This window comes from Fonsecaea erecta, assembly GCF_001651985.1.
Source record: "Fonsecaea erecta strain CBS 125763 chromosome Unknown Scaff3, whole genome shotgun sequence".
In the NCBI taxonomy this organism is placed as follows: domain Eukaryota; kingdom Fungi; phylum Ascomycota; class Eurotiomycetes; order Chaetothyriales; family Herpotrichiellaceae; genus Fonsecaea; species Fonsecaea erecta.
Window position 1 is genome coordinate 1,461,288 of NW_017387246.1, and position 22,458 is coordinate 1,483,745.

The 22,458-nt window shown below is 54.6% G+C and overlaps 12 protein-coding genes across 12 annotated transcripts; 5 read left to right on the top strand and 7 right to left on the bottom strand.

Moving 5' to 3' along the window:
- Window positions 1-419: 419 nt before the first annotated feature.
- AYL99_03770 (hypothetical protein) lies at window positions 420-761 on the top strand (the record flags this gene model as incomplete). Its single annotated transcript, XM_018835284.1, has 1 exon — window positions 420-761. One exon carries the CDS (start codon window positions 420-422, stop codon window positions 759-761), a length of 342 nt encoding a protein of 113 aa, XP_018694934.1.
- A 1,042-nt stretch (window positions 762-1,803) lies between these two features.
- On the top strand, window positions 1,804-3,519 carry AYL99_03771 (hypothetical protein; the record flags this gene model as incomplete). The annotated part of the gene is made up of 1 exon (XM_018835285.1): window positions 1,804-3,519. One exon carries the CDS (start codon window positions 1,804-1,806, stop codon window positions 3,517-3,519), a length of 1,716 nt encoding a protein of 571 aa, XP_018694935.1.
- Window positions 3,520-3,827: 308 nt separating this feature from the next.
- AYL99_03772 (hypothetical protein) lies at window positions 3,828-5,880 on the bottom strand (the record flags this gene model as incomplete). Its single annotated transcript, XM_018835286.1, has 4 exons — window positions 3,828-4,673; window positions 4,746-5,202; window positions 5,313-5,557; window positions 5,623-5,880. The coding sequence occupies 4 exons, from the start codon at window positions 5,878-5,880 to the stop codon at window positions 3,828-3,830; spliced, it is 1,806 nt and encodes a 601-aa protein (XP_018694936.1).
- Window positions 5,881-6,302: 422 nt separating this feature from the next.
- AYL99_03773 (hypothetical protein) lies at window positions 6,303-7,958 on the bottom strand (the record flags this gene model as incomplete). The annotated part of the gene is made up of 1 exon (XM_018835287.1): window positions 6,303-7,958. The coding sequence occupies one exon, from the start codon at window positions 7,956-7,958 to the stop codon at window positions 6,303-6,305; it is 1,656 nt and encodes a 551-aa protein (XP_018694937.1).
- Window positions 7,959-9,168: 1,210 nt separating this feature from the next.
- On the top strand, window positions 9,169-9,955 carry AYL99_03774 (hypothetical protein; the record flags this gene model as incomplete). Its single annotated transcript, XM_018835288.1, has 2 exons — window positions 9,169-9,597; window positions 9,644-9,955. The coding sequence occupies 2 exons, from the start codon at window positions 9,169-9,171 to the stop codon at window positions 9,953-9,955; spliced, it is 741 nt and encodes a 246-aa protein (XP_018694938.1).
- A 598-nt stretch (window positions 9,956-10,553) lies between these two features.
- On the bottom strand, window positions 10,554-11,429 carry AYL99_03775 (hypothetical protein; the record flags this gene model as incomplete). The annotated part of the gene is made up of 1 exon (XM_018835289.1): window positions 10,554-11,429. One exon carries the CDS (start codon window positions 11,427-11,429, stop codon window positions 10,554-10,556), a length of 876 nt encoding a protein of 291 aa, XP_018694939.1.
- Window positions 11,430-11,947: 518 nt separating this feature from the next.
- On the bottom strand, window positions 11,948-12,559 carry AYL99_03776 (hypothetical protein; the record flags this gene model as incomplete). Its single annotated transcript, XM_018835290.1, has 1 exon — window positions 11,948-12,559. One exon carries the CDS (start codon window positions 12,557-12,559, stop codon window positions 11,948-11,950), a length of 612 nt encoding a protein of 203 aa, XP_018694940.1.
- A 492-nt stretch (window positions 12,560-13,051) lies between these two features.
- On the top strand, window positions 13,052-14,588 carry AYL99_03777 (hypothetical protein; the record flags this gene model as incomplete). Its single annotated transcript, XM_018835291.1, has 5 exons — window positions 13,052-13,088; window positions 13,169-13,206; window positions 13,273-13,569; window positions 13,635-14,223; window positions 14,347-14,588. 5 exons carry the CDS (start codon window positions 13,052-13,054, stop codon window positions 14,586-14,588), a joined length of 1,203 nt encoding a protein of 400 aa, XP_018694941.1.
- A 385-nt stretch (window positions 14,589-14,973) lies between these two features.
- On the bottom strand, window positions 14,974-16,062 carry AYL99_03778 (hypothetical protein; the record flags this gene model as incomplete). Its single annotated transcript, XM_018835292.1, has 1 exon — window positions 14,974-16,062. One exon carries the CDS (start codon window positions 16,060-16,062, stop codon window positions 14,974-14,976), a length of 1,089 nt encoding a protein of 362 aa, XP_018694942.1.
- Window positions 16,063-17,272: 1,210 nt separating this feature from the next.
- Window positions 17,273-18,377, bottom strand: AYL99_03779 (hypothetical protein; the record flags this gene model as incomplete). Its single annotated transcript, XM_018835293.1, has 3 exons — window positions 17,273-17,506; window positions 17,554-18,270; window positions 18,321-18,377. The coding sequence occupies 3 exons, from the start codon at window positions 18,375-18,377 to the stop codon at window positions 17,273-17,275; spliced, it is 1,008 nt and encodes a 335-aa protein (XP_018694943.1).
- Window positions 18,378-18,980: 603 nt separating this feature from the next.
- Window positions 18,981-20,676, top strand: AYL99_03780 (hypothetical protein; the record flags this gene model as incomplete). Its single annotated transcript, XM_018835294.1, has 4 exons — window positions 18,981-19,200; window positions 19,247-19,785; window positions 19,840-20,441; window positions 20,511-20,676. The coding sequence occupies 4 exons, from the start codon at window positions 18,981-18,983 to the stop codon at window positions 20,674-20,676; spliced, it is 1,527 nt and encodes a 508-aa protein (XP_018694944.1).
- A 1,179-nt stretch (window positions 20,677-21,855) lies between these two features.
- AYL99_03781 (hypothetical protein) lies at window positions 21,856-22,458 on the bottom strand (the record flags this gene model as incomplete). Its single annotated transcript, XM_018835295.1, has 1 exon — window positions 21,856-22,458. One exon carries the CDS (start codon window positions 22,456-22,458, stop codon window positions 21,856-21,858), a length of 603 nt encoding a protein of 200 aa, XP_018694945.1.

Consider the following 22,458-nt stretch of genomic DNA (forward strand, 5'->3'; position numbering starts at 1 on the left):
CGTGACCGGAAATGCAGAGGTTGTGGATTTTAGATTTGTGGTGGGTGGGCGGGGTACCGGGCCGGGAGTAGCCGGGCACGGTAACCTCCCCGATACCCTGTGTAGCTTGAAACTCTGTTGGCATTGGTACTTTTGACATGTAGCCTTTTTGAACAACGCACCTCCAACCGTTTGCTTTTGTGTTATACGGGCAGGAACCCCTAGAAATATCTTAGCAGCTATCCACTTGTGTGAGGCGTTCAACTGATGTTTCTGACGGGCGTACCTCGTGAGGGTGTCCGAGACTGTCCCCTGGGTCCATCAAAGCTACGACGCTCTCACTTTTCAGGCATGCCCCTACTGCGCAGAAGCAGGGTCTTCATGGTACACTAGGCACAATTCACACCTAGCCCTCCACTGCTTGCCGTCTCCACATCGATATGACGGACAACGAAATCACCTTCAGCGTCTCCTTCGCACCCAAGTCATCATGCTATAACGAATTTGTGAACATGATCGTGAGGGACAGTAGATGGCCGATCAATGTGTCATTCGTGGGTGTTAACGCGGTGGTGGGCCGACTGGTGAGCAAGAATTGGGCTGAGGTTGACTTCCCGAATATGATCGAGACCATCGTCACTCATGGTTACACGGTTACCATCACGGACCCCAATACCTACACAATTACGAAGACGGTACTGGGCCCAGTGATGACCAAAAATCAGAGCGTTCCCACGGTATCGGACAAAAAGAGGAAGAAAAGGAATAAGAGGAAGGTCTGAACCTAATATAAGAAGGTCCATTCTTTGACAACAGCAGAAATAAGAGCCTGGCGGTGCTGGGGCTGCTTCGCCAAGCAGGAAGAGACCGCAGATGGCACCTCTGCAAGTCGGCGCGGCTGATCCTGCATATAATGACCAACTCCACAGCGACATCAGCTGCATATGGGCCACCAAAGAAATCAGTTGGCTGATCCGGATCGATCCTTGCTACCTTCTATACGTGACCTTCTTAGTAACCTTGGTCGATGGAACGACGAACATGGTGTCGGCGTATATTCATTTATAATGTCGGAATGCGCAGCTGGTCCGACATCCGGCATTTTCAGGGCCATGGGCCATGGCGCTCTACTCCTCCAACCGCTAGTCTAAATGCAGAGCAAAAACTCCCTGGCTGCGAGCTCCTTGGACAATTGAATCGACAAGGGAGGCAATACAAGGAGAGGAGATAAAGATGAGTTTGGTAATGATGATGAGCATGCGGAACCTGAACAATTTCCACGTGTTCGGATACCTGTCCAGATCGGCCTTGAAGGTCGATGAGACCTGGGGGCATCAGATTCGTGTTAGATTGCGGTGTTCCTCAGGGACAGCTGCGTTTATTCGAGCAACAATCAAGGCCCCATTATCCGGGGTATCGTTCCAAGTCACAACAGAAAGCGCTCTTCATTTCCATTTCCATCATCACATGCTCCAGCAGCATTCAGATTGAGACCCGTAAATTTCACTGGCGTGGCCGTCACGTTAGAGTCTTTTGAACATCCCTCCGGAAGGTGGGTGGTGTTTAGAAGCGGCGTAGGATCGGGCGAGCCTGGGGTGCCAAGCATAGGAACCCACGAGCCCACTAGCCGCAAAGCAAAACCAGCAAACACAGCAAACACAGCAAAGTGTTTGCGACGTTTACGCATTTTCGCAGACGTGTGAAATCATTTCTCGACCTCGAGGGCTGGAAAACGACTCGGGTAGCTCTTTGTCGGACAAATCTTACGTGTCGGTTACAAGATGCAACGCCCCAGATAAGCCCTTCGTCGTCTAACCAACCGCCATGTCTTCGCATTACACGACCGAACCTCCTCCGACTGCGTCAGTCCTTGTCCATACCACCGCTGGCCCCCTCACAATATCCCTGTTCGCGAGTCAAACACCTCTCACATGCAGAAACTTCCTGCAGCATGTTCTCGATGAGGACTACAACAACAACATCTTCCACCGCGTCTCCCCAGGTTTTGTTATCCAGACAGGCGATCCCAGCGGAACCGGGGAAGGAGGACAAAATATATATGAGGACCGGGAATTCGAGCGATACGACGAAGACTGGGCTCGGTTGACGGGGCGAGAAGAAGGCGAGAAGATTGTCTTCGGAGATGAAGTCCACAGCCGGCTGAGGTTCAATAGGAGAGGGTTGGTGGGTATGGCCAAAGGCACCGGCGACGGCGCGGGATATGGCAGTCAGTTCTTCATCACGCTTGGAGACTGCAGAGCTGAACTCGATGGCAAGTGTACCATGTTCGGCCGAGTGGAGGGTGATGGCATCTACAATGTGGTCAAAATCGCCGAAGGCGAGCTGTTGGAGGGAAGCGAGCGACCAATGTACCCGGACAAGATACTCCGGGTCGAAATCATCGAGATGCCTAAGGGCGACGCATGGCAGAAGATGCGGAAAAGGAACAAAATTGCGGCACGCATTGTGGAAGCCCCCCCGAAGAAAAAGGTACCCAAGAAAAAGGGCGGGAAGACCTTGTTGAGCTTTGCCGGAGATGAAGGCGAGGATGACGCTGGAGCAGTTGCGGTGCGACCAAAGAAAGCAAAATTCAATCCCACCCTAATCGAAGGTGAGGACGCCCCTGAGTCGAAGCCCAAGATAAATGGCACTGCCCCTAAACCTGCGTCGACCGCGAAGCCGCAACGACGATCCCCTTCACCCACGGTTCCGCAGAAGCGGAAGGCAAGTGTTTCAGCGTCGACCAAATCGCCATCACCGGTGCAGCGCCGGAAGCCATCGTTCCATGACCCGTTAACTCAACTCCCGCTTCGAGACCCAGAATCGCCATCTCGCTCGCCCACACCGGAAGAACAACCGTCAGCAGTCAGAACCTCTGCACTAGAAGCTGAGATCGCGGCCCTGAAAGCATCCATGCGCCGGAACGTTGACACTAATGCCAATAGCTCCACTGCTAAGAAGTCGGTGTTGGAATCTCTCATCCCGGCCACAAGCACGAGGGGTCGCAAACGGCCTCGCCCCGGCGAATCCAATGCACGAGACGAGGCCAAGGCGCTGAAAATGCTGAACGCCTTCAAAGCACGGCTGGAGTCCGCCGACGCACAACAGGGCAATAAAGCTCACTCCTCGAAGCCCGCCAACGGCCACAAAGACCACAACAACCCCTCATCCACTCCTTCAGATCTTGTCGCGGCGACCGCCTCGCCTTCCTCCAAACGAAACGAGGGCGACGGCGACGACGAAGAGGCCACTCTGTGCGACCTGCATTTCATCGCAAACTGCCAATCGTGCTCGAAGTGGGACGACCCGACCAACGCCGAGGCCGACGAGTCCGACGACGACGCGCAGTGGATGAGCCACTCGCTGTCGTTCGCCAAGGACCGGCTGGGCAAGGACCTGAATTGGAAGAGGAAGAACGAAGAGGAGTTGGTGGTCATTGATCCGCGGGAGAAGGAGAAGGAGTTGAAGCTGGGGCGGAGGCGGGAGAGAGATAAAGACAGAGACAAGGGGAAAGGCAAGGCCAAGGAGAAACCGTGGTAGTCGTATGTGTCACATATACACGAAATGACCCAAGCCTTCCGGTCCAGGTTTAAAACTTCAACGGGCTTTTATGAACTTGAACATCTCATAGGCAGGAAGGGGGAGTGAGTGAGAATGTGAGTAACGCTCTCCTCTCTTTACGTCTGGCAGGACCGTGGCTATCAAGTAAGTACATGCAGGACAACAGGTATCATGAATCACAACAAATCCGAACACAATGGCTCCTTACGACCCATATTCGACGGCCTCCTGTCCTGTCCTGTACGATGTAAATACATACATACGAAGGTAGGTACCATGCCATAGGATTACGAATTGACGTAGAAAGCCAGATCGACGACTTCGCCTTGCTGTTCCTTCTCCTCGGCCTCGATCTCCAGGCGGGTGAAGCCGTTGCCCAGGACGCCCTTCCAGCGGTTGCGCGAGCGGTAGCGTACGTCCCAGTCCTCGCCGCGGATCTCACGAAGGATGACCTCGCGGTACAGCAGGGCGCTGCCGGGCCAGGTGGCGGTGACGCGGCCGTCGACGCGGTGGTTTTTGTACCAGCTCTTGCAGGCGCCGGTCCAGGTGAGCGTGGCGTGGATCTCGTCGCCGTAGGTCACGAACTCGTCGGTCGCGTCTTGGCGCGGCGCCGCCGAGTGGATGTCCTCGCCGGCGATCTTGTGCAGCCACTTGACGATGTACTCGGCCGTCCACGTCAGGCTGGTCACCAGCGTGCCGTGCCCGACCGTCGCGTTCGGCCCCGTGAAGATGAAGTAGTTGGGAAAATCTGGGCACGCCACACTCAGGTAGCTCTCGGGCTCGTCTTTCCATTTCTCGGCCAGGGTCATGCCGTTGCGGCCCGTTACGGGGTAGTGCGGGACGTGCGAGACGTCGAAGCCCGTGGCGCACACGATCACGTCCACGTCGTAGTGAGACCCGGATTCTGTCTCGATGCCGGTCTCGGTGATGTGCGCGATAGGTGATTTCTCCAGCGACACGGTGGGCAACAGGAAGGCCTCCAGGTAGCCTTCACCGGGGGTCAGGCGTCGGCAACCCAGTGTCCAGTTCGGAATGAGCTTTTCGCAGAGCTCTGGGTCGTTGTTCAACGCGGCGCGCATCCGTTCGACGGTGACCTCGGTGGATTTGGCGTTTTGAACAGAGCCTTTGCGGAACTATACGCCATGTGGTGAGGAATCAGGAACAAAGCTTCCATTGAAATGACAGACTCAATGGGATGCACGTACCAGCCTGAAACCCTTGTTCATCCCATGCTGCAGCATCTTACGATAGGCCTTGTGTTTCTCAGGATTCCGAAACCTCTTCTTGTCGATCTTGGTGTATCGTGGGTTGAACTTGCTTCCCACCTGTTCCTCAGCCGGATCCACCTCCGTCATATCGACGCCCTCATCACCGTTGGTCATTTCCTGGTCCTCGGTCTCTTCGTCGTCGGGCTGTTTGTCACCGCCAACACCGAGGGCCTCGCCTAGACTCTGAGTGATCCAGGTGGCCCCCCTCTGAAAGCTCACCACCTGTGTACCAGGCAACTTGGCCAGTTGTGGCAAGATTTGGATGGCGGATGATCCATTGCCGATGATTCCTATTCTTTTGTTTGAGTAGTCATAGGAGTGATCCCATCCCGCCGAATGCACTTTGTGGCCCTTGAAGGTCTGCAGACCGGGTATATCTGGCCATTTCCACTGGCTATTGTGACAATATTCAGAGTTTATCAGCATCTCGATACATCCAAAAACGGACGTCTTGACATCTGGCGATGTTTGATCGAACAGATTGGACATAAAGAGGAAACTCACCTGAGAAACCCCTGAGCTGACACGAGAACATCGGCAAACTCGTCCCTCTCTTCCTGTCCATTCTTCCGGACACGGATCTTCCACTTCCCTTCCTCTTCCAGCCAATTGAGGGCAATCACTCGAGTGTTGAACTGAATGTCCCGGTTCAAGTTCCATTTGGCGACTGTCTTCTTCACGTACTCCAAGATCTCTGGGCCATCGGCATAGAACTTGGACCAGTCGGGATTCGGATCAAAAGGAAATGCCTGGATCCAACAGCTGATCAGTGCCTTGGTCACCTAAGAGACCCGGACAAGAGAGGCAGACTGACATAGATGTGGGCCGGCACGTCGCACTGGACACCCGGGTACGTATTGACTTTCCATGTTCCGCCAACGTCATCGTTGGCCTCAAAGATGACATGCTCAATGAACTCCTGCAACTCCGGTTGCTCATGCTGGATCTTGTGGGCAAATATCAAGCCTGAGAAGCCAGCACCGATGGTGGCAACGCGTAGTTTGCGCTTCTTATACGCGTAGTCGTCCGCTAAGGGGACCCATATCTCCTTGAGTCGTTCCGGGGAGACCATGTTCGTACGAGATCTTGAATACCACAAGAGAGAAGGGCGAGTCGTTTAGTAAGCTCTGACATGGAAAGAGGGCAACACAGGCTCATACAACCCACATACGCTGTGACTATTTGAACAACCCGCCGACGTTTGACTTCCGTGGCTATGTGTCTCCTCCCCTCGGACCCGTGGAATTGGAGAACTATATCTTGCCTCGGTGAAGCCACTATACTGAACGCGTCGGCGATTTCCCCGCATGGATTCCTCGATCAAGGCATTTGGCGCCGCTGACGAGCTGCCAGTACCTATTGCAGTGGTCAGACAGCATATTGATGGGTATCCAGGTGTGAAGATGGGATCAGGCTTTCTTGAAGACACATGAAGCTGGAGTGAGAAGCCCCGAAATGACGCGGCTTCTCTCTCGTCAGCCACCCCTTCCATTGTTATATATACTTGTACGGATTCATAATCCCATTGGGATCGTAGAGCTCCTTTATCTGCTTCATCAGCTTGATCATGGTCTCACTCCGACTGTATCCGATGTATTTCTTTTTCGCGATCCCGAGGCCGTGTTCCGCGCTGATACTTCCCCTTCGTTTTTGGATCCACTCATATACCCACGGTTCTATTGCTTCTTCGACTTCTTTTGTGTATTTCCGCACGGGCACGTTTAAGTGCAGGTTCGAGTCGCCCATATGTCCGTAGCCGACCACGGCAATTGCTGGGAAAGAGTCGTCGTCACCTACCAGGCCTTTCGAGTTTAGTCTATCTCTTGTATCTTCCACGAGTTGGTAGAGCTCTTGAATGGGGATCGAAAGGTCGTATTTGTATGTTCCGCCAAAGTGGCCGATCGCCTCGGTGATGCCCTCTCGCCATGCCCACAGAGATTTGACTTGAGTCTCATCTTGGGCCAGAACGCCATCCGAGACGATCTCTTCACTCATGACATATTCCAAGAACTTTTCGAGCTTCTCGCTGTCATGCTCTGTATTGGAACCACTGGTTTCAATCAAACAATAGAACGGGTGATCTCCTTCCAATGGTCTCTTATTGCCGGTAACTTGGTGCACGAAGCCCTGACTCCGTGCATCCATGAGTTCAAAGGCGGATAGGATCTCTCCGAGCTGGACTTTCGCTTCTTTGTAAGCCTTTTGCACATTCTCAAAGGAGGGAAGTCCAAAATATGCCACGTTAACTGCTTTGGACCGCTGTGGACAGACTACCGAGACGCCTGTGATGATCCCGATTGTCCCTTCTCCTCCGATGAAGAGTTGCTTCATGTCGTAGCCTGTGTTGTTTTTCCGTAACGTACCAAGATCGTCCACAATAGTGCCGTCCGGTAACACTGCTTCAAGCCCAAGGACGTTGCCGTGTAAGGAGCCGTAGCGTAGTAGCCTCAAGCCGCCAGCATTGGTTGCCACATTCCCACCTATCTGGGCTGATCCTTTGGCACCAAGGTCCAGGGGGAAGAGGTGGTTATGCTCGGCAAGGTAATTGTCGGCGACTTCCAGAATAACGCCTGCATCAACGACCAAAATGCCGCTGATGTCGTCAAAACTGCGGATGTTGTTCATCCGGGAGAGTGAGATGACAATCTCGTCAAAGACCGGCACGCTGCCTCCAACCAGACCCGAGTTTCCACCCTGCGGTACCACCGCCAACTTATTGTCATTGCAGTATTTGAGCACTTTGCTCACTTCTTCCGTGCTCTTGGGTCGCAAAACCAGCTTGGTATGCCCTCTGTACTTCCTCATCCAATCAGTGTTGAAGGCTTCAAGGTCGTCCGAAGCATCATGGGTCACTCCGTCAATGATGGCAGCGTCGTCACCCAGGGTCGATTTGAAGAACTGGATGTGCTCCGGCGTGATTTCAGAGAACCTAGAGTCTCGCTTGAGGGTCGGGTACATGTCGGTCGTGTATTTGACATTGTGGTGTGGTTCGCTGGTGTCTTCTCGTCGCCGGGTCGTTGCAGAGAAATTTCGCACAGGCACAATCAATGGCCGCAGTGGCCGGCACTGTCTGGCTTGAGACCGAGGGATCGATGGTCTTTTGGTCTGGCGCAAGACGCGCGCCAGGCCTCTTGATGCTGAGCCGGACATAATTGTCGGCTGCAGGGACGTCTATCGACAGAGAGGGGGGTCTGTAGAGGGGACGAAGGGATCGGGCTCTGCTATCAGGCTCGCAGGGAAATTCATAGATGGGGAACAATGACGAGAAACTGCATCTTGCCGTCGGAATCTCAATGCCGATCATCGGTATCTGCTTCGCCGAGTCTTTTCCATTTAGAGCAGCAACAACCATTCAACCGCCCGAGGCTTTTGCGGAGAATGTACGGAGTAACCTTTTTCCTACGAGCACCAAAGTGGCACAATTACAGACACGGGCGTCGTCGACAGCTCCAAGATCGAATGTATCAACAACACCGAAATGAGTCTAACACAAGAAAGATTTCCTTAATTATTCGTCTTCTAAAGTCGGAAATGGTTTCAAGATCCATCGTGTGTGCGCCACGTTTATGTGACACGCATTATAGCATAATGCCTCGATCCCTTACTTTCCAGCGAAATGATGGTATAACCCGCCAACGGTTGACTGATCAATAGAGACCGTCGTAGATAAGAATAGGTCTGTGAGGCAGAGGATAAATGCTGCCAGTTGTTCAATGTGACGGACTCCCGGTACAAGTTTCGTCAGCCCCCCTTCGATTCGGAGAGGAGGCAATTAAATCTTTGTGTCTGCCAGACTTGGCATCCCGTTTCTGGCTCTGAGAAGAGACTGGTGAGTGGAAGTGAAATCAGCATCTCGATCGTGTAGGCTTTGCAGAGACACCAGAAGAGTACTCGATCGGCGGTATCCATACACGCCATCTTGTGAGGAGGCTGCTAAAGGAGGAAAATGCCGTGGAGACGTGACTAAATAAAGCGGCGGCGGACACCATGCCCAATGAGGAAACGGTGTCAGCTGAGGTTCGCGGGGAAACAATCCACCTCACTACAGTAACTAACTAATGCATTCAGGGGGCATTGTGAGAATCACCTCCATCAAGCATTCCCTTCATCCACGTCAAGTCCTGCAGCTGTGATCTTCCTCAGAACATCTTCACTCTGATCTTTGTGTCGAACCGTCTAATAATCTCAAGAGTCAACTCCTGGCCAAAGGGGGAGGAGGAGGAGGCCTTAACACTGGGACCAAGGATCTGACTGTGGCATGAGACTCATACATCCATCAACATCCACAAAACTCCAGAGACAGAGCAGCACCTGAACAAACTGTTATCTCACCAACGTCTCTCCAGCTTTAGGACAAGCCATGGCTTCGATCGCCTCGACTCTGACCATCCAGTACCACAAGTTCCTCGAAACGGTCCATGCTCGGCCACGCCAGACAGCCGCGACGGCCACGGCGGTGGCGTTGACGCTGTCTCTCGCGTGGGTGCTCAACGACTTCCACGCATGGAAGTCCTTCGGCACCGGAGGCACCCCGCCGACCTGGGCCGGGTACTGGCGCATGACCAAGCTGCGGCTGAACCGCATGATGCTGTTCGGCAAGGACAATCTGGCCGACCCGTCGCCGCTCTCGTCCTCCGGGCCACGGTATCTCGACCCCGTGGCGCTGCCCGTGCGAGAGGGCACTCGTCCACCCACCATGGCACGCACGATGCCGCAGCGCCAGGTGCCGTACAAGCCAGGCACGGGCGGAGGCGGGGGTGGAGGAGCGGGTGAAGAATATGATGGCTACGTTCGCCGCCAACCACCCTTCCCTTCTCGACCTGCGCCCGAGCAAGACCGAGGGTGGGAGCACCGACGCTATCTACGCGAAGCCCACCCTCGAGACACTTAACGATAAGGCCCGCGACAACAAGATCCTCGGCACCGAGATCGCCCACGCGCACCCCTCCGACGGCAGCCTCCACGTCTGGCTGTCCGAGGCGGACGCCAGGACTGTGGTTGAGAAAGGCTGGGGTCTGAGGTTCCCGCTCACCTTTGTCGACAAGGGCTGGGCTATGGTCTATGCCCCGCGCACGATGGCCGAAGCGGACGTGGTGGAGCGTATTGTGCGTGCGGGCATCGCGTGGGTGGCTGGCGTCGAGGTTTGAAGGTGAAGGAATGATTCATGTACTTGCAGAGAGAGGTGTCTGTGCCTCTTTTCTCTCTCCGCGCCTCTCTCTGCCTCTCTTCCGGTGCCATGTGGGAAATAATCAAGGGACTTGGGATCTGTTGCTGGCCAGACAGGTTTTGTCTGGTGAAATTACGTACGTGGGAAGGGATCAATCAGGCATGCCGAATTCGCTCTCTTTCCAGTTCATTAATCATTCATTTCGCTATCGTTTGCCTCATGAGCCTCTCAACGTTTCCCTCTTGTCTCCCACGCAGCAGCAGCGACGGCGAAGATATGGCAGAAATGGACACGGAAAAGGGTTTCTTCCCATGCTGCTGGTGCTGATTTGAGTCTTGCTCGCTTCTGGGTTTGGGCTCGCCACCTTGACGCCTTGACTGACTGACTGGCTGATTGACGGTTAACTTAGTACGCTTCAGTCATTTCTTTGATGATTGCACCAGGAGGATTTTACCCAGCAAAAACCAACAATCCTTCTTCATTATTGTTGTCGTCGTCTGCATTTAATCCTTTTCTTCCATGCTAGCTTACTCGCTCACACAGGTTGTACGTATCACGGCGGTGTCGATCACTTCACTTTACTTCACCAACCGGTTCCGATACAACGGCGAGCTCTCGACCACCCGGACCCACAGCTTCCACGGCTTGTCCTGAAAGGCCTCGTTCATGGTGGCACAGCCTAGGCTCTGGTCGTCGGTGAGTGCCTGGAAGCCGACGTCGCCCGTGGCTGCGCCGTGCCCGAGCCCGAGCCCGAGCAGCCCGCCCGGGGCGTGGTTGGCGACGGCCATGGCCTTGGTCTGGGCCTCGGCGTTGATGCGGGTGTAGATGGCGCGGTAGACGGCGGTGACGAGGTCGCGCCCGACGCAGGTGAAGCCGTGGCGGCGCATCAGGACCACCGCCTCCTCGGGGCTTTGCATGTCGGGAGCGGAGACGAACTGCTCGGCCAGGGCGGCGCCGAAGCGCGCGTTGTTGACCAGCATATCGCGCTGCTCCCCGGCGTGGTACAGCGGGTCGATGTCGAACACCTTCACGCCCCGGGAGCCTAGGAACCCGGCCATGTGGTAGACGGCCTGCAGCTTGACGCCCATGCTGACGACGTAGGGCAGGACTTCTTCGGCGTGCGAGTGAATCACGCAGTGGACGCCCGGGAACCGCCTGTAGATCTCGCCGTGGATGAAGCGCTCCGAGTAGCCCTTCTTCGCGTGCTGCTCGACCGTGCTGGAGTCGGCCACGTGGTAGGAGATCAGGTCCTCCGGCGACGCCACCAGCGCGGGCGCCATATAGCCGCACATGATGTACTGCGAGGGCTCGAGCGGGTGGCGGATCGAGATGTGGCCGTAGGCGTCGACCACGCCGTAGTGGTCCAGGATGTGGTTCGCCGAGATCAAGTCGCGCAGGGCGTCGGTGAGAGGTCCGGCGGCCTCGTTATGCGAGAATTGATGTTGGGATTCCATGTTTTTTTTTTCTCTTTTTCTTTTCCTTTTCCTTTTCTTTTTCTGAGTGTCTTTGGAGTTTTGAGTGAGATACAGTAGTGGTTCGATTCGTTGCTTGGCTAAACGAGTCTTGGTTGGTTTCGGTCGTTTACTTTTTGTTTCCCTTCTTGATTATGCTAGGGGGTGGGGGAGCTAGAGGTAGCCAAACGCTAGGCCAGTCTCTCCCCGGCGCTTGGTGGTCAATTGATGGGTGGTGATGGTGGGGTAAGTTGATATCAGAGACAGGATACTCGTGGGAATCGCGTCCAAAGTTAACGAAACGGGCGGGGAAGTGGAGGGCCTTAAGTTACAAGTCGAGGAAATGCTAGGGGAGTTGACGGAGCAGAGACAGCAAACAAAGCAAACAATAATGTCATGTTCATCCAGTCGATTCTGTAGATACTGCCAGCAGCAACAAGTCAGAAGCCCCTCCCGACTCATCCTCCAGCATCCTGACACCTATACATAGCCTGTTCCGAACCTGCACCTGACCAGTTCAATCAATCCAGCTCCGTCCGCGTCGCAAAGAAGAAATTCAGGTCGGTCGGCCTGGCCCGGAACCCCTTGATGTGCTCGATCGTGTTGACAAACGCCGCCGTGCCCTCCTCGACACTCTCCCACCCAGAGAAATTGACTCGGACATCTCTCTCCTTGTTGTCCTTGTGGATGTTCCAGGCCGAGACGGCACCGTACCGTGCCCCGCCCAAACTCGAGGTCTGCGAGGCGAATTCCTGGTCGAACTGTGTGCGGATGACGCCGTGTTTGGCGAATGTTTCCCGGATGATGGCCAGCACGGGGGCGTCGAGCGGGATCCGGGACTGGTCCACGTCGATGTAGTGCATCCAGTCGATGCCCATCTGGTCCTTGATCAGGTTGAGGATCTCGGCTTGTTGGGGAGACCCGTCGAAGCCGTGTTGGTGATGGTCTTTGGTCTCCCAGGCCCCGATCACGAACAGGACCGAGGGGTCATCGATCTGCGTGTAGAATAGGGTCTGTAATTTGCTGTACTCTTCAATCACTCTTTTGACTTCCTTGAGGTTTTTCTTGAGTTGCGGGTCGGTGGCCTGGATGCCGTTTTTGAGCGTGATGTGTGCCAATTCGATTATCGCCATCTTCAAAGTCGCAGCCCAGCAGAGGAGAGGAGGAGGGAGTTCAGGATATCTGAGGACGGGTCGAGTACTCGGTAGGGCAGAGCCTATCGACGACGTCTGTGGAGATGTTAGTTTTAATGGTCAGTAACGGTTCCCACAGCAGATCCGCCTGACTGTCCCTTGTATGGGCTAGTGAGGCTAGCCACTAGCCAGCTGGTAGAGGCTGAAAGCTTGTCCTGGTGCAGTCAGTAGTTGGTGTCACAGTTTCTGCGAAAGGTTAGTTTTTGCCCAGCCGGCATCCGTCTGACATCTCACACCGAGACTTCTCTCTGCCATGAGTTTCAGAGCAGATGGTGAGGTTGTAGAGTTGAATGACATGTTAACACAATAGACGGCACCGATTTCGCCCAGGTTTTGGTTCAGCACCAACTGCGCATTGATTCCGCTCGCTGACCTCCTTTCCCCGCATACAAAGTACATATCACACTCCCATCCCTGCTACAAGCCCACGACATGAGCAAACCCCTGAGAGTCATCGTAGTTGGAGCCGGTACGTTCCACCACAATGCTCGGTTTCCCCCCATACTCGTCTTCCGCATGAATGATCCTCTGACTACACGAGAACCACAGGTCTGTCAGGTCTGGCCATTGCACAAGGCCTTGAAAAGGTACGGGAAACACATTGATCCACTGGTGTGGCATCTGCCAGGACGAGACTGAACAAGGAATCGTAGAACGGCATCGATTACGTGGTCGTCGACAAGGAAAGCGAACCTCGCGACCGCAACTGGGGCGTCACTATCGCCTGGAGCCACCCATTACTCGCACAGCTTCTCCCCGCAGAGCTCTACGATCGACTGCCAGAATGCCAGCCAGATCCCGGTTTGGACACCAAGGCTGCAGGCTTTGAGAGCGTCATCGTCCGCGATGGACAGACCGGTGCAACCATCGTGCAGCCGCCTTTTCCGGGGGTGAGGAGACTGAACATTCAGAAGACGAGGACAATTTGGTCAAAAGGGGTGAACGTCAAGGTAAAATCGAAATTCCTCGTGCCAGACTCAGCTGTGCGAAGATGCTGACCTACTGTCTCACGTAGTTCGGCAAGACACTCACGGACATTGAGCTGACCGAGGACGGCGGAGTCACGGCACACTTCCACGACGGCACCTCCGAGTCCGGCTCTGTTCTGGTCGGCTGCGATGGCGGGGGCTCATGGGTCCGGCGCTGGATGCTGGGCGATAAAGGGGCGTCGGTGGTGCTGCCGTACACGTTCCTCAACTTCCCCTTCCGCTACACGGCCGAGCGGGCCGTGCAGATGGACAAGATGATGCACCCAATCGTGGATGTCGCCGTGCACCCCAAGTCCATGTACATCGGCATCTTCCTGCTCGACAAGCCCGACCTGACCAAGCCCGAAACCTGGGTCTTCTACGTCCTGGCCACGTGGTCCAAGGATAACAAGAGCGCGCCCGACGCGTCGGCCACCGACGGGAACATGGTCGCCGAGCTCAAGGCCCGGATGGACGACTGGGCCAACCCCTTCAAGTCAGCCGTGGAGTGGATTCCCGACGATGTCCAGGCCAAGGCCGTGCCCTTGAGGATCTGGGGACCTCCGGACTCTGGATGGGATAACCGTGGCGGCAGAGTCACCCTCGCCGGCGACGCTGCTCACAGCATGACGTTTCGTAAGAGATCACACTGTTTTGCCCCGTCCTGCTCTACTCTGCTCTGCTCTTGCGTCCCCCGCTGCCCAGGTCAAATGGACTAAGAAAGGGGAAATATGCTTTACCAACTAATCATCGTTCCAGACCGCGGCCAAGGCGCCAACAACGCCATCTGCGACAGCCAAAAGTTCGTGGCCGCCATGGTCAAGGTGCAGAACGGCGGCAACACGCTCGCCGAGGCCGTGGACGAGTACGACGCCGACGTCATCGGTCGTGGGAGAACAGAGGTTGAGGTGTCGCGCGTGCAGACCGACGCGTTCCACGACCACGCCAACTTCCACAACAGTCCCATAATGAGGTTGGGGATTAAGCCACAGGCGAGGTAGTGGGGATGGATTTCGTATTGTGCGAAGCGAGCAGAAAGAGTGAGTTGTTGGGGAATTTTGGTTCGTTTATTCATTCATTCATTCACGCAAAAGCAAGCAAGCAATCAAAGCAATCAAATCACTCAATCTTGGAGCTGAAATCGCATTCCCGTGCAGGTGATGAAGCCATCACGTTCCAGATCACGGAGAGCGGTTTGACCACGGTCCGAGAGGCAGTGAGGGAGGGGATTGGACTATAGAGATGATCTGCTTCCGCACCTGACTTATCATGGTGAGCTACGAGAAGAAATTCCGGATACCACTACTTGGAGTCATTCAGCTTTTCTTCTTCTTCTTCTTCTTCTTCTTCTTCTTCTTCTTCTTCTTCTTCTTCTTCTTCCCCATCCTAGCCGCACAACTCGGCTGGGGTCGAGCACTGGTTCCCCTCCACGACATTCCCCAGCCCGGGGGTTTGCACGAAGATGTCGACGTTATTATCACGCAGGACATTTGCCGTCACCACGTTGTTGGATGAGTTGAGTCCCGTCACTGGGTCATTCAGGATTGCGATTCCGGCTGCGCTGCCATTTGTGCCGCCCGCCGTCATGCCCTCGACGAGGTTCGCCTGGACCTGGGCCCCGAAGGCCCCGAGCATGGTAATGCCGATCAAGGCGCCGCCAGGCACAGTCGCGCAGACAGGGTTGCCGTCGTGGATGTGGTTGCTGATGACCTGCGCGCCAGTGACGCCGGGGTCCACGAAGGCGCCGTAGCAGGCATTGGCCACGTCGTTGCCGTACATGTACGCGCCGTCTGTTTGAATGCAAAGTCCGACCGAGTAGCCATCGATATGGTTCTGTGCGACCTGCACGTCGGACATGTCGTCCGCGCAGATGCCGATGAAGAGCTGATTTCCCGTGGTGGAGGCGACGTTGTTGGTGTAGATGCGGCTGCTCTTCGAGCCCACGGTCAAGCAGCCGTACTGTGCGCCGTCGTAGAGCATGTTGGCTTTCACCTGGACATCTTGACCACCCACCACTGCGACGTCTAGTCCGGAGAACCCTTGCACTTCGAAACCCGTGACCAGGACGCCCTGCACGGTACGGCCCACCGAGAGGACCTTCCTGTGCTCCACCACAAAGTCGGCCAGCTCAATGTCCTGTCCTGTTACGCATATACCGGCTTCTGTGCCAGGTCCGGCCAGGCCAGAACAGGTGTTTTGTCCATAAGAACTGGGAGGCACCAGGATGGCTCCTTGGCCCACCAACTGTAGGCCATCGGTGGAGATCGTCAACTGTTCTGCGTACGTGCCCGCGCCAACCAAAATCAATTGTCCCGGATGAGCGCTGGTGATTGCATCTTGAATGGACTCCCCAGCATTGACCCGAATGGCGCCGCCATACCAGCCTCCTGCAGTCACCGAGGACGCAAACCAGGCGCACACCCAGAGAAACACGAACACAGCCATGCCACACCAACGCGAATTGAGCGCTGCCATCGCAAAGTAGTGCAGTCGAGGTCTGGGACTTGGTATTTAGAAAGTGTTTGCTGCTATCGAGACACTATGCAGACCTTTCCAGATGGCAATAAGCAACATGCAGATGCAGGTTCAACAGAAGGGAAAACACGATGTATACTTAAGACTTCCAAGAGATGGCGGTCCCCATCTCAGGTGCAGAGATCGGGAGTCATACGAGGGGGAGTTCGTAATTCACCCGTTGCCGTGTCACAAGTGAAGTTCTCTTGTTTTGCTGTAAGGAAATGCTCAAACTTAGATTCTCGTAAAGCACGGCGAGAGAAGTCGAGGCTGGTATCTGCTTGGGCACAGGCTCGTGATGCTTGGCCCCCGAACGGCCCATGGTGTTACAGCGTGTTGTTGGTGTTCGTAAGAGCTGAACAGGCTCTGGCCGACACGACCATCCTAAACCTTTTGAAGCTGCTCATGTGATTTAAGGCTCACTAGGCCTGTAGCTGCGTGGTCAAAGTCAATCAAGAGGCCACGTGTCTGACGGCTGGGCGCCAGCCTTTGTAAGGAAAGAGCAAAAGGGGTTGTCGATTGCGTGTGAAGTCAAAAGTCCCATTGCAGCACAGTTGAATGTGAGCAGTTCCTTGTAGTCTGAGAATCAAAGGCCGGGTTAGAACTCTCTCAGAGGTGCACGTGGAAGAGAACAACGTTGGCCGTTTCCTGCTTTCGGGCTCCCCTTTGCCTTTCGCACGGCCACTCTCGGAAGTGATCCAATTGTTCTGGAGATATGCCAATACCTACCTGTGAAGCCAGTGACGCACAAGTTTCTTGCGGGAGGGAGAGGGAAGAGCGTCAAGACAGAGAAGAAGAAAAGTGCGAAGCTGTTGAGATCTCAGCATTGGCATTTCCTGCTCCTTCACATCGATGCATCGACTTTGCTGTGTCGCTATCGGAGCCCGAATGGCCTGCAATATCTCCTAACGATGTCCCAAAGCCCAAATACCGGCCAGGTGTCACGAAGCCTGAATGCTCCAGGCGTTCTAGTCATTTGACATGAAACAGGGTATGTGGTAACCAACTAAAAGAGACTTCTACACCCCGACTTTTCGTCTACCCCGAGGCATTGAGGGCCCTCTATGATCTAGTCCCGCCCTGTCTATCGAAAATGGAAGAAGTATACGTACATATCGCTGTCCTGTCTGACCCACTAGCACTTCAGTGCAGCAGGAAGTTCACCAGCTAGTCACATCGGCTTCCGCCCCTTCACAAAATACCAACGTTGGTAAAGATGAAGCTTTCGGTCCATAAACTCCTCCTTTACCTCCGCCATTGCAGTCTCTGTCACCTCGTCACTATGATTCAAGATCTGCTTGTAATAGGCCAGCATGAAAGATGGGACTGACTGGACCATCTGGGTCCGATACAGTGACCCAATCTCCTTCAACTTGGGATCTTTCGCCCAGGGTCCGATGGGAACCTGTGGCAGTCAGAAGCGCACGGATGAATGGTTGTCGCTGTGCTCACCTTCTTAACGACTTCCTGCACGTCCTGGAACCCAGCTTGAACCATCCACTGTCTGTGGAGATGCGCGACATTGAGAGGTTTCCCGACCCTTTCGCTGGCCCGTTCCAGTTCCATAACGGCCGATACACATGCGGTTGCACGCTCCAACCCACCATCATCGCTGAAGAACCCTATGGAATGCTCTTGCATCTCCATCCATCCTCCCGGCTTGACACTCCTCCAAGCTTGTGCGTAGAATCTGGGCCAGTTACCAATGCCGCCGCAAAGACCTCGTCCGTGGATGAAATCAAACTTCTCGTTCTCTGCCCACGTCCAGTCGGCTTCTGCGTCGTCGACGTAGAACTGCAGGTTGGGCGGAACCCAGGGTGGCTGTATTGGACTGAGATCTGTACCGAAAACCTGGGCGCTGGGGAACTGATCGGCCATCTCAACTGCCCATATCCCCGTTCCAGTGCCGATATCTAGTATCCGGTGTGGATCTCGAGGGAGCGGTGCCGTGAACAGCTCCCCACCGAGCAGCATTTTGCATATGTGGTGTAGCAGATCTAGCCGATCTTGCTCCTCCTCGTCATTGGGGAGATGGTATGCTCCGGCGCGATACGACTGGTACGTGCGACCGTTTTCATATCGGTAGTTGAACACCGACGACCTCAAGCTCTCGCTGAATACTGATTGCTGGGACCTTCCAAGCCCGGAGTCCGTGTCAGAGTCGTCTCCCTAGCTATACCTTAGCAGATGATGCGACGCAAGCTTCCTGCTGTCCCTACCCAGTAGTCATAATCCACCAAAAGAGTACCATCTGGAGTATTCTGTTCGGCTGCCATACCGAACTGTTTTTCTATCTTTTTGGTGCAAGCTGATGGTTTGCAAGCACGTCATGGCCCTGAAGATCACGCGCCGAGTGAGGGATGGGAGAGTGGTTTGAGTCTTTACAAAGTGGCTACCTTTGACCACACGATATACTATCTATCTTGGTTGAGTTAGGGGCCGCAGCGGACGGTGCCCGGGGAAGGGACGGTTGCGCGGCACCTCTGCAGGGCTACGCATAACGGATCACCAGTATATCAATCATACCACCAACCTGCCACAAAGCACTGGCTCACACGGAGGCAGCTTATCAGGTCCATTCGGCTAAAGGTCCGTCCCTCATGCACCTCCCATGTGCCAATATTCCTTCCACCAGTCGCTAAACCCCCGATTAACGATACAACCCCGCTGAGGCCACCACGGCCACCTGCTGGAGGAAAGCATCAACAGGCTAGGGGAAAAGCCGTCGGTGGGCCGTTAAGCGATGCACGAAAGCACTCTGAGCAGCAGAGCGGGTTTCAACCCGGCAAAGGAATAAATTCTGCCTCCTGCACATCTATCCCTGTGCACAGACTTCAATTGCCTCTCACCAAAATCTTTGGCTGCACAACAACACGGGTATGGCGGTTGCTGGTGCTCTAGCCCAAACTCTGCTCGCCACTGCCGGAGTATATGCATTGTACCTTGTCGGTCTGGTAATCTATCGGTTGTACTTTCACCCACTTGCCAAATTTCCTGGCCCCAAATACGCAGCAGTCAGCCACTGGCATGAGGTCTACTACGATGTGATCCTGCAGGGACAGTTTACGTTCAAGGTACAGGAGCTGCACAAAAAATATGGTACATGGCTCTATTCATGGCTCAGTCTTCTTCCTAATCTTGGTAGGGCCGATCGTGCGAATTGTTCCCGACGAGCTCCATATTCAGGACTCGGACTTTTATGAGACTCTCTATACCAAAGCCGGCCGGGTGGACAAGTATGAGTGGATGGCCGGCCGCTTTGGGGATCACAACTCGGCTTTTGCGACAGCCTCAGACGAGCTTCATCGCGTTCGGCGAGGCGCTCTGAACCCGCTATTCTCGCGACAACGCATCGTTGATCTCCAAGATGTGATCCAGGGAAAAATCGACATCCTGGTGGACCGTGTCCGTGAGTTTCAGGCTGCGGGAAAAGTGATGCCCATCAATCGAGCGTTTTCGGCATTGACCGAGGAGGTGATCCTGGAATACTGCTTCAATCTCAGCTACGATGCTCTGCGCGAGCCGGGCTTTGAGAAATCACTACATGACCCCATCATGGCGGCCAACCAGTTCAGTAACGTGTCTCTGCAGTTCCCTTGGATCCCTGCCATACTGTTCAATCTGCCTCAATCCATCACAGTGAAGATGCAGCCGGAGTACGCCCTGTTCTTCAGGATGCAAGGTGTATGTGGAGAGGGTGCTCATCCCAGAGGGAACACGCATCGCTAATCAATGTAGGATTTTCGGAAGCAAATCGACGCGATGAAGGCTGGGAAAATGAAGGATATCCTGGAGAAATCTTCCCACCGGACCGTGTTCCAGGAGCTGATCGAAGGGAGCCTGCCGCCGTCAGAGAAGGACTCTCTGCGATTACAGGGCGAAGCTTCCGTCGTGGTCGCCGCTGGTGTTGTCACGACCGGCTGGGCACTGTCCACGGCGGCTTTTCACATCATCAACAACCCCACGGTCTTCCAGATGTTGCGGGCCGAGCTGGAGGCCGCCATTCCAGATCCCAGTGTCAAACCCGGCTGGACCGATCTCGAAAAGCTGCCGTACCTCGCAGGCTGCGTGAAAGAGGCGGTCCGCATGTCCTACGGGGTGACGGCAAGAGAGCCCCGCCTCTTATCCAAACCATTGGAGTATAAAGGCTGGATCATCCCGCCGCGGACGCCCGTGAGCATGACCAACGTCGACGTCTGCGACGACAAAACCATCTTCCCCAAGCCCCGGACGTTCCAGCCCGAGAGGTGGATCGGCAACCCCAAGGCCCCCAACGGGCAGAGCTTGGAAAGGTACTACGTCGGCTTTGGCAAGGGGACACGCAGCTGTCTGGGCATCAAGTAAGTATTTCATTACCTCTGTGTTGTGGCTGCCCGTCGATCATAAGTTAAATGAACATGTTTCCCCAGTCTTGCCCAGGCCGAACTCCACATGACCCTAGCGGCCCTCTTCCGGAACTTTGACTTTGAGCTTTACCAGACCGACATCACCGATCTCGAACTGGCCCACGACTTCTTTGCTCCGAGCCCGCGGCTCGACTCGAAGGGCGTTAGGATTAAGGTTAAGCCGGCGTAGATGGGAGAGGATCTTCCCGTGCCCACTACTGATATTCTCCACAAGCTGATACGAGCGTTGGCAGTCTACATATGGAAGACCCTTGGAGGATGCAGGAGATGAGACAGGGACAGAATGGAGACGCTCGAAGTAAGGAGACTTGTCAGTACCTGGCTCAGCCGGCGGGTTAGCTTTTGAACCATGTCTCTAAAATCGCCAGCCGGGAGTGGCTTTCTGGTATGTGATAGATTCTGGCAATTAGAGATCCGGGTCCCGATCTTCCCTTTCAAACTACATATGAAGATCTATATACACACACACTGCGGTATTGCCCGCGTGGAGAGTAAATCATCGTCCACCGCTCATTGCTCATGTCCATCTCCTTCACCAGACCAGCCAGAACGTCAATTGTCCCACCCATCCATCCACCTCGTCTTCTCATGGCGTTGTGCGAGATTTGTTTTCCTTTCAGGTCTTCCTCTCTTCTCTGTCTGGAGTGCATTTGGCAAGACGACACTCTGCATGTGACATGAATCCTTTTCTCTTTTCTTTTTCTTTCAAACGATTGGGGACTTATTTGCTCCGAAGCATGTCGCCCGTTCTCTTCAATTTACGACTGACAGAGTAATACTATGCCAAGTGAGTTAGAATCGCCGGTTGTTTCATGCACACTAAATAAAACGGAGTGGTTGATTGGAGATAACATATTACAACGAGTCCGTACGGGTCGCCGCTGACCCGCTAAGGAACATAAATCAAACGCCCTCTCCAACAAAGCTGGCATGCCCGCTCTCTCTCGCAAGCCTCAATTCTTCAAACTTTTGTCCCAGATCCAGAGATTTGAAATTAAAGCCGCTGCAGAATCGTCACCAGATCTCCCTTCACGGGAGGCCTCCACTGATTCCCAGAATGTCACGATTCGGCTGTATCTTGTGAGACAGGCACCGTGGCCGTTTTCTCTTTCAACACAAACATGCCACCATGCCACCCGTAAGCCCGTGCCAGCTTCCTGCCATGTCGGCGTGCAACTCGAAAAGGTATCTCTCCAGAGGGATGCGGCTCGTGGATTTGTATGTCCCGCTCGACATCAAGCTTCGTTGGTCGGAAATGCCACACGGAACCATAGAGTTTTTCGGCAAGGAACCCGGTCGACACCATGGCGTGTACAAAGTCGTTCCACGCCACTTCACCAGGCATGGCCTAGACGGAAGGCATAAAGAACAGAGTCCGGAAGACCTTGAGAGCGCGACGGTCGATGGCAAAGGTCGGTTGGAGATCAGCCGGGTTCGGCCCTGGCTCCGCAACAGCAGTGCTTGGTCCGGCAGTCTGGGAAACGCCCCGGGTCTTGACTTTCACTCGTGGGCCTTGCGCACCGGAAGAAGATATCGTTCGCGAGGTCCTGGATTCAAGCTCAAAGTAGAGCTCTGGCAACGGTGTGACCAAGGACTCGATGTTCTCGGTGGGTCGCTTGTTTGACTCAGACCAAGGAGGAGTCCGTTGCAAGATGCGTGGCTCTGCGAGAAGATTTCTCACTGCGACACCGGTAGGATCGCTCGCTTTTCCGCTTGTTAGTTTGTCGACCTGGACCCAAAACGCATCCAGATGAGCCTCTGATCGCCGCATGACTTCTGTATTTTCCTTTGTCCGACGTTTCGCAACCGGGTACTCAAAATTCTTTTCCGTTGGCCTGCCCAATTGTGCTGTCGCATTCCAACCCGACCCTTTCAGGGCAGCAAGCAGATTAGCCCATGGCTGAGAGGATTTGACGTATTCATTTTTGATATCCTCCTCTTTGTCAACCAT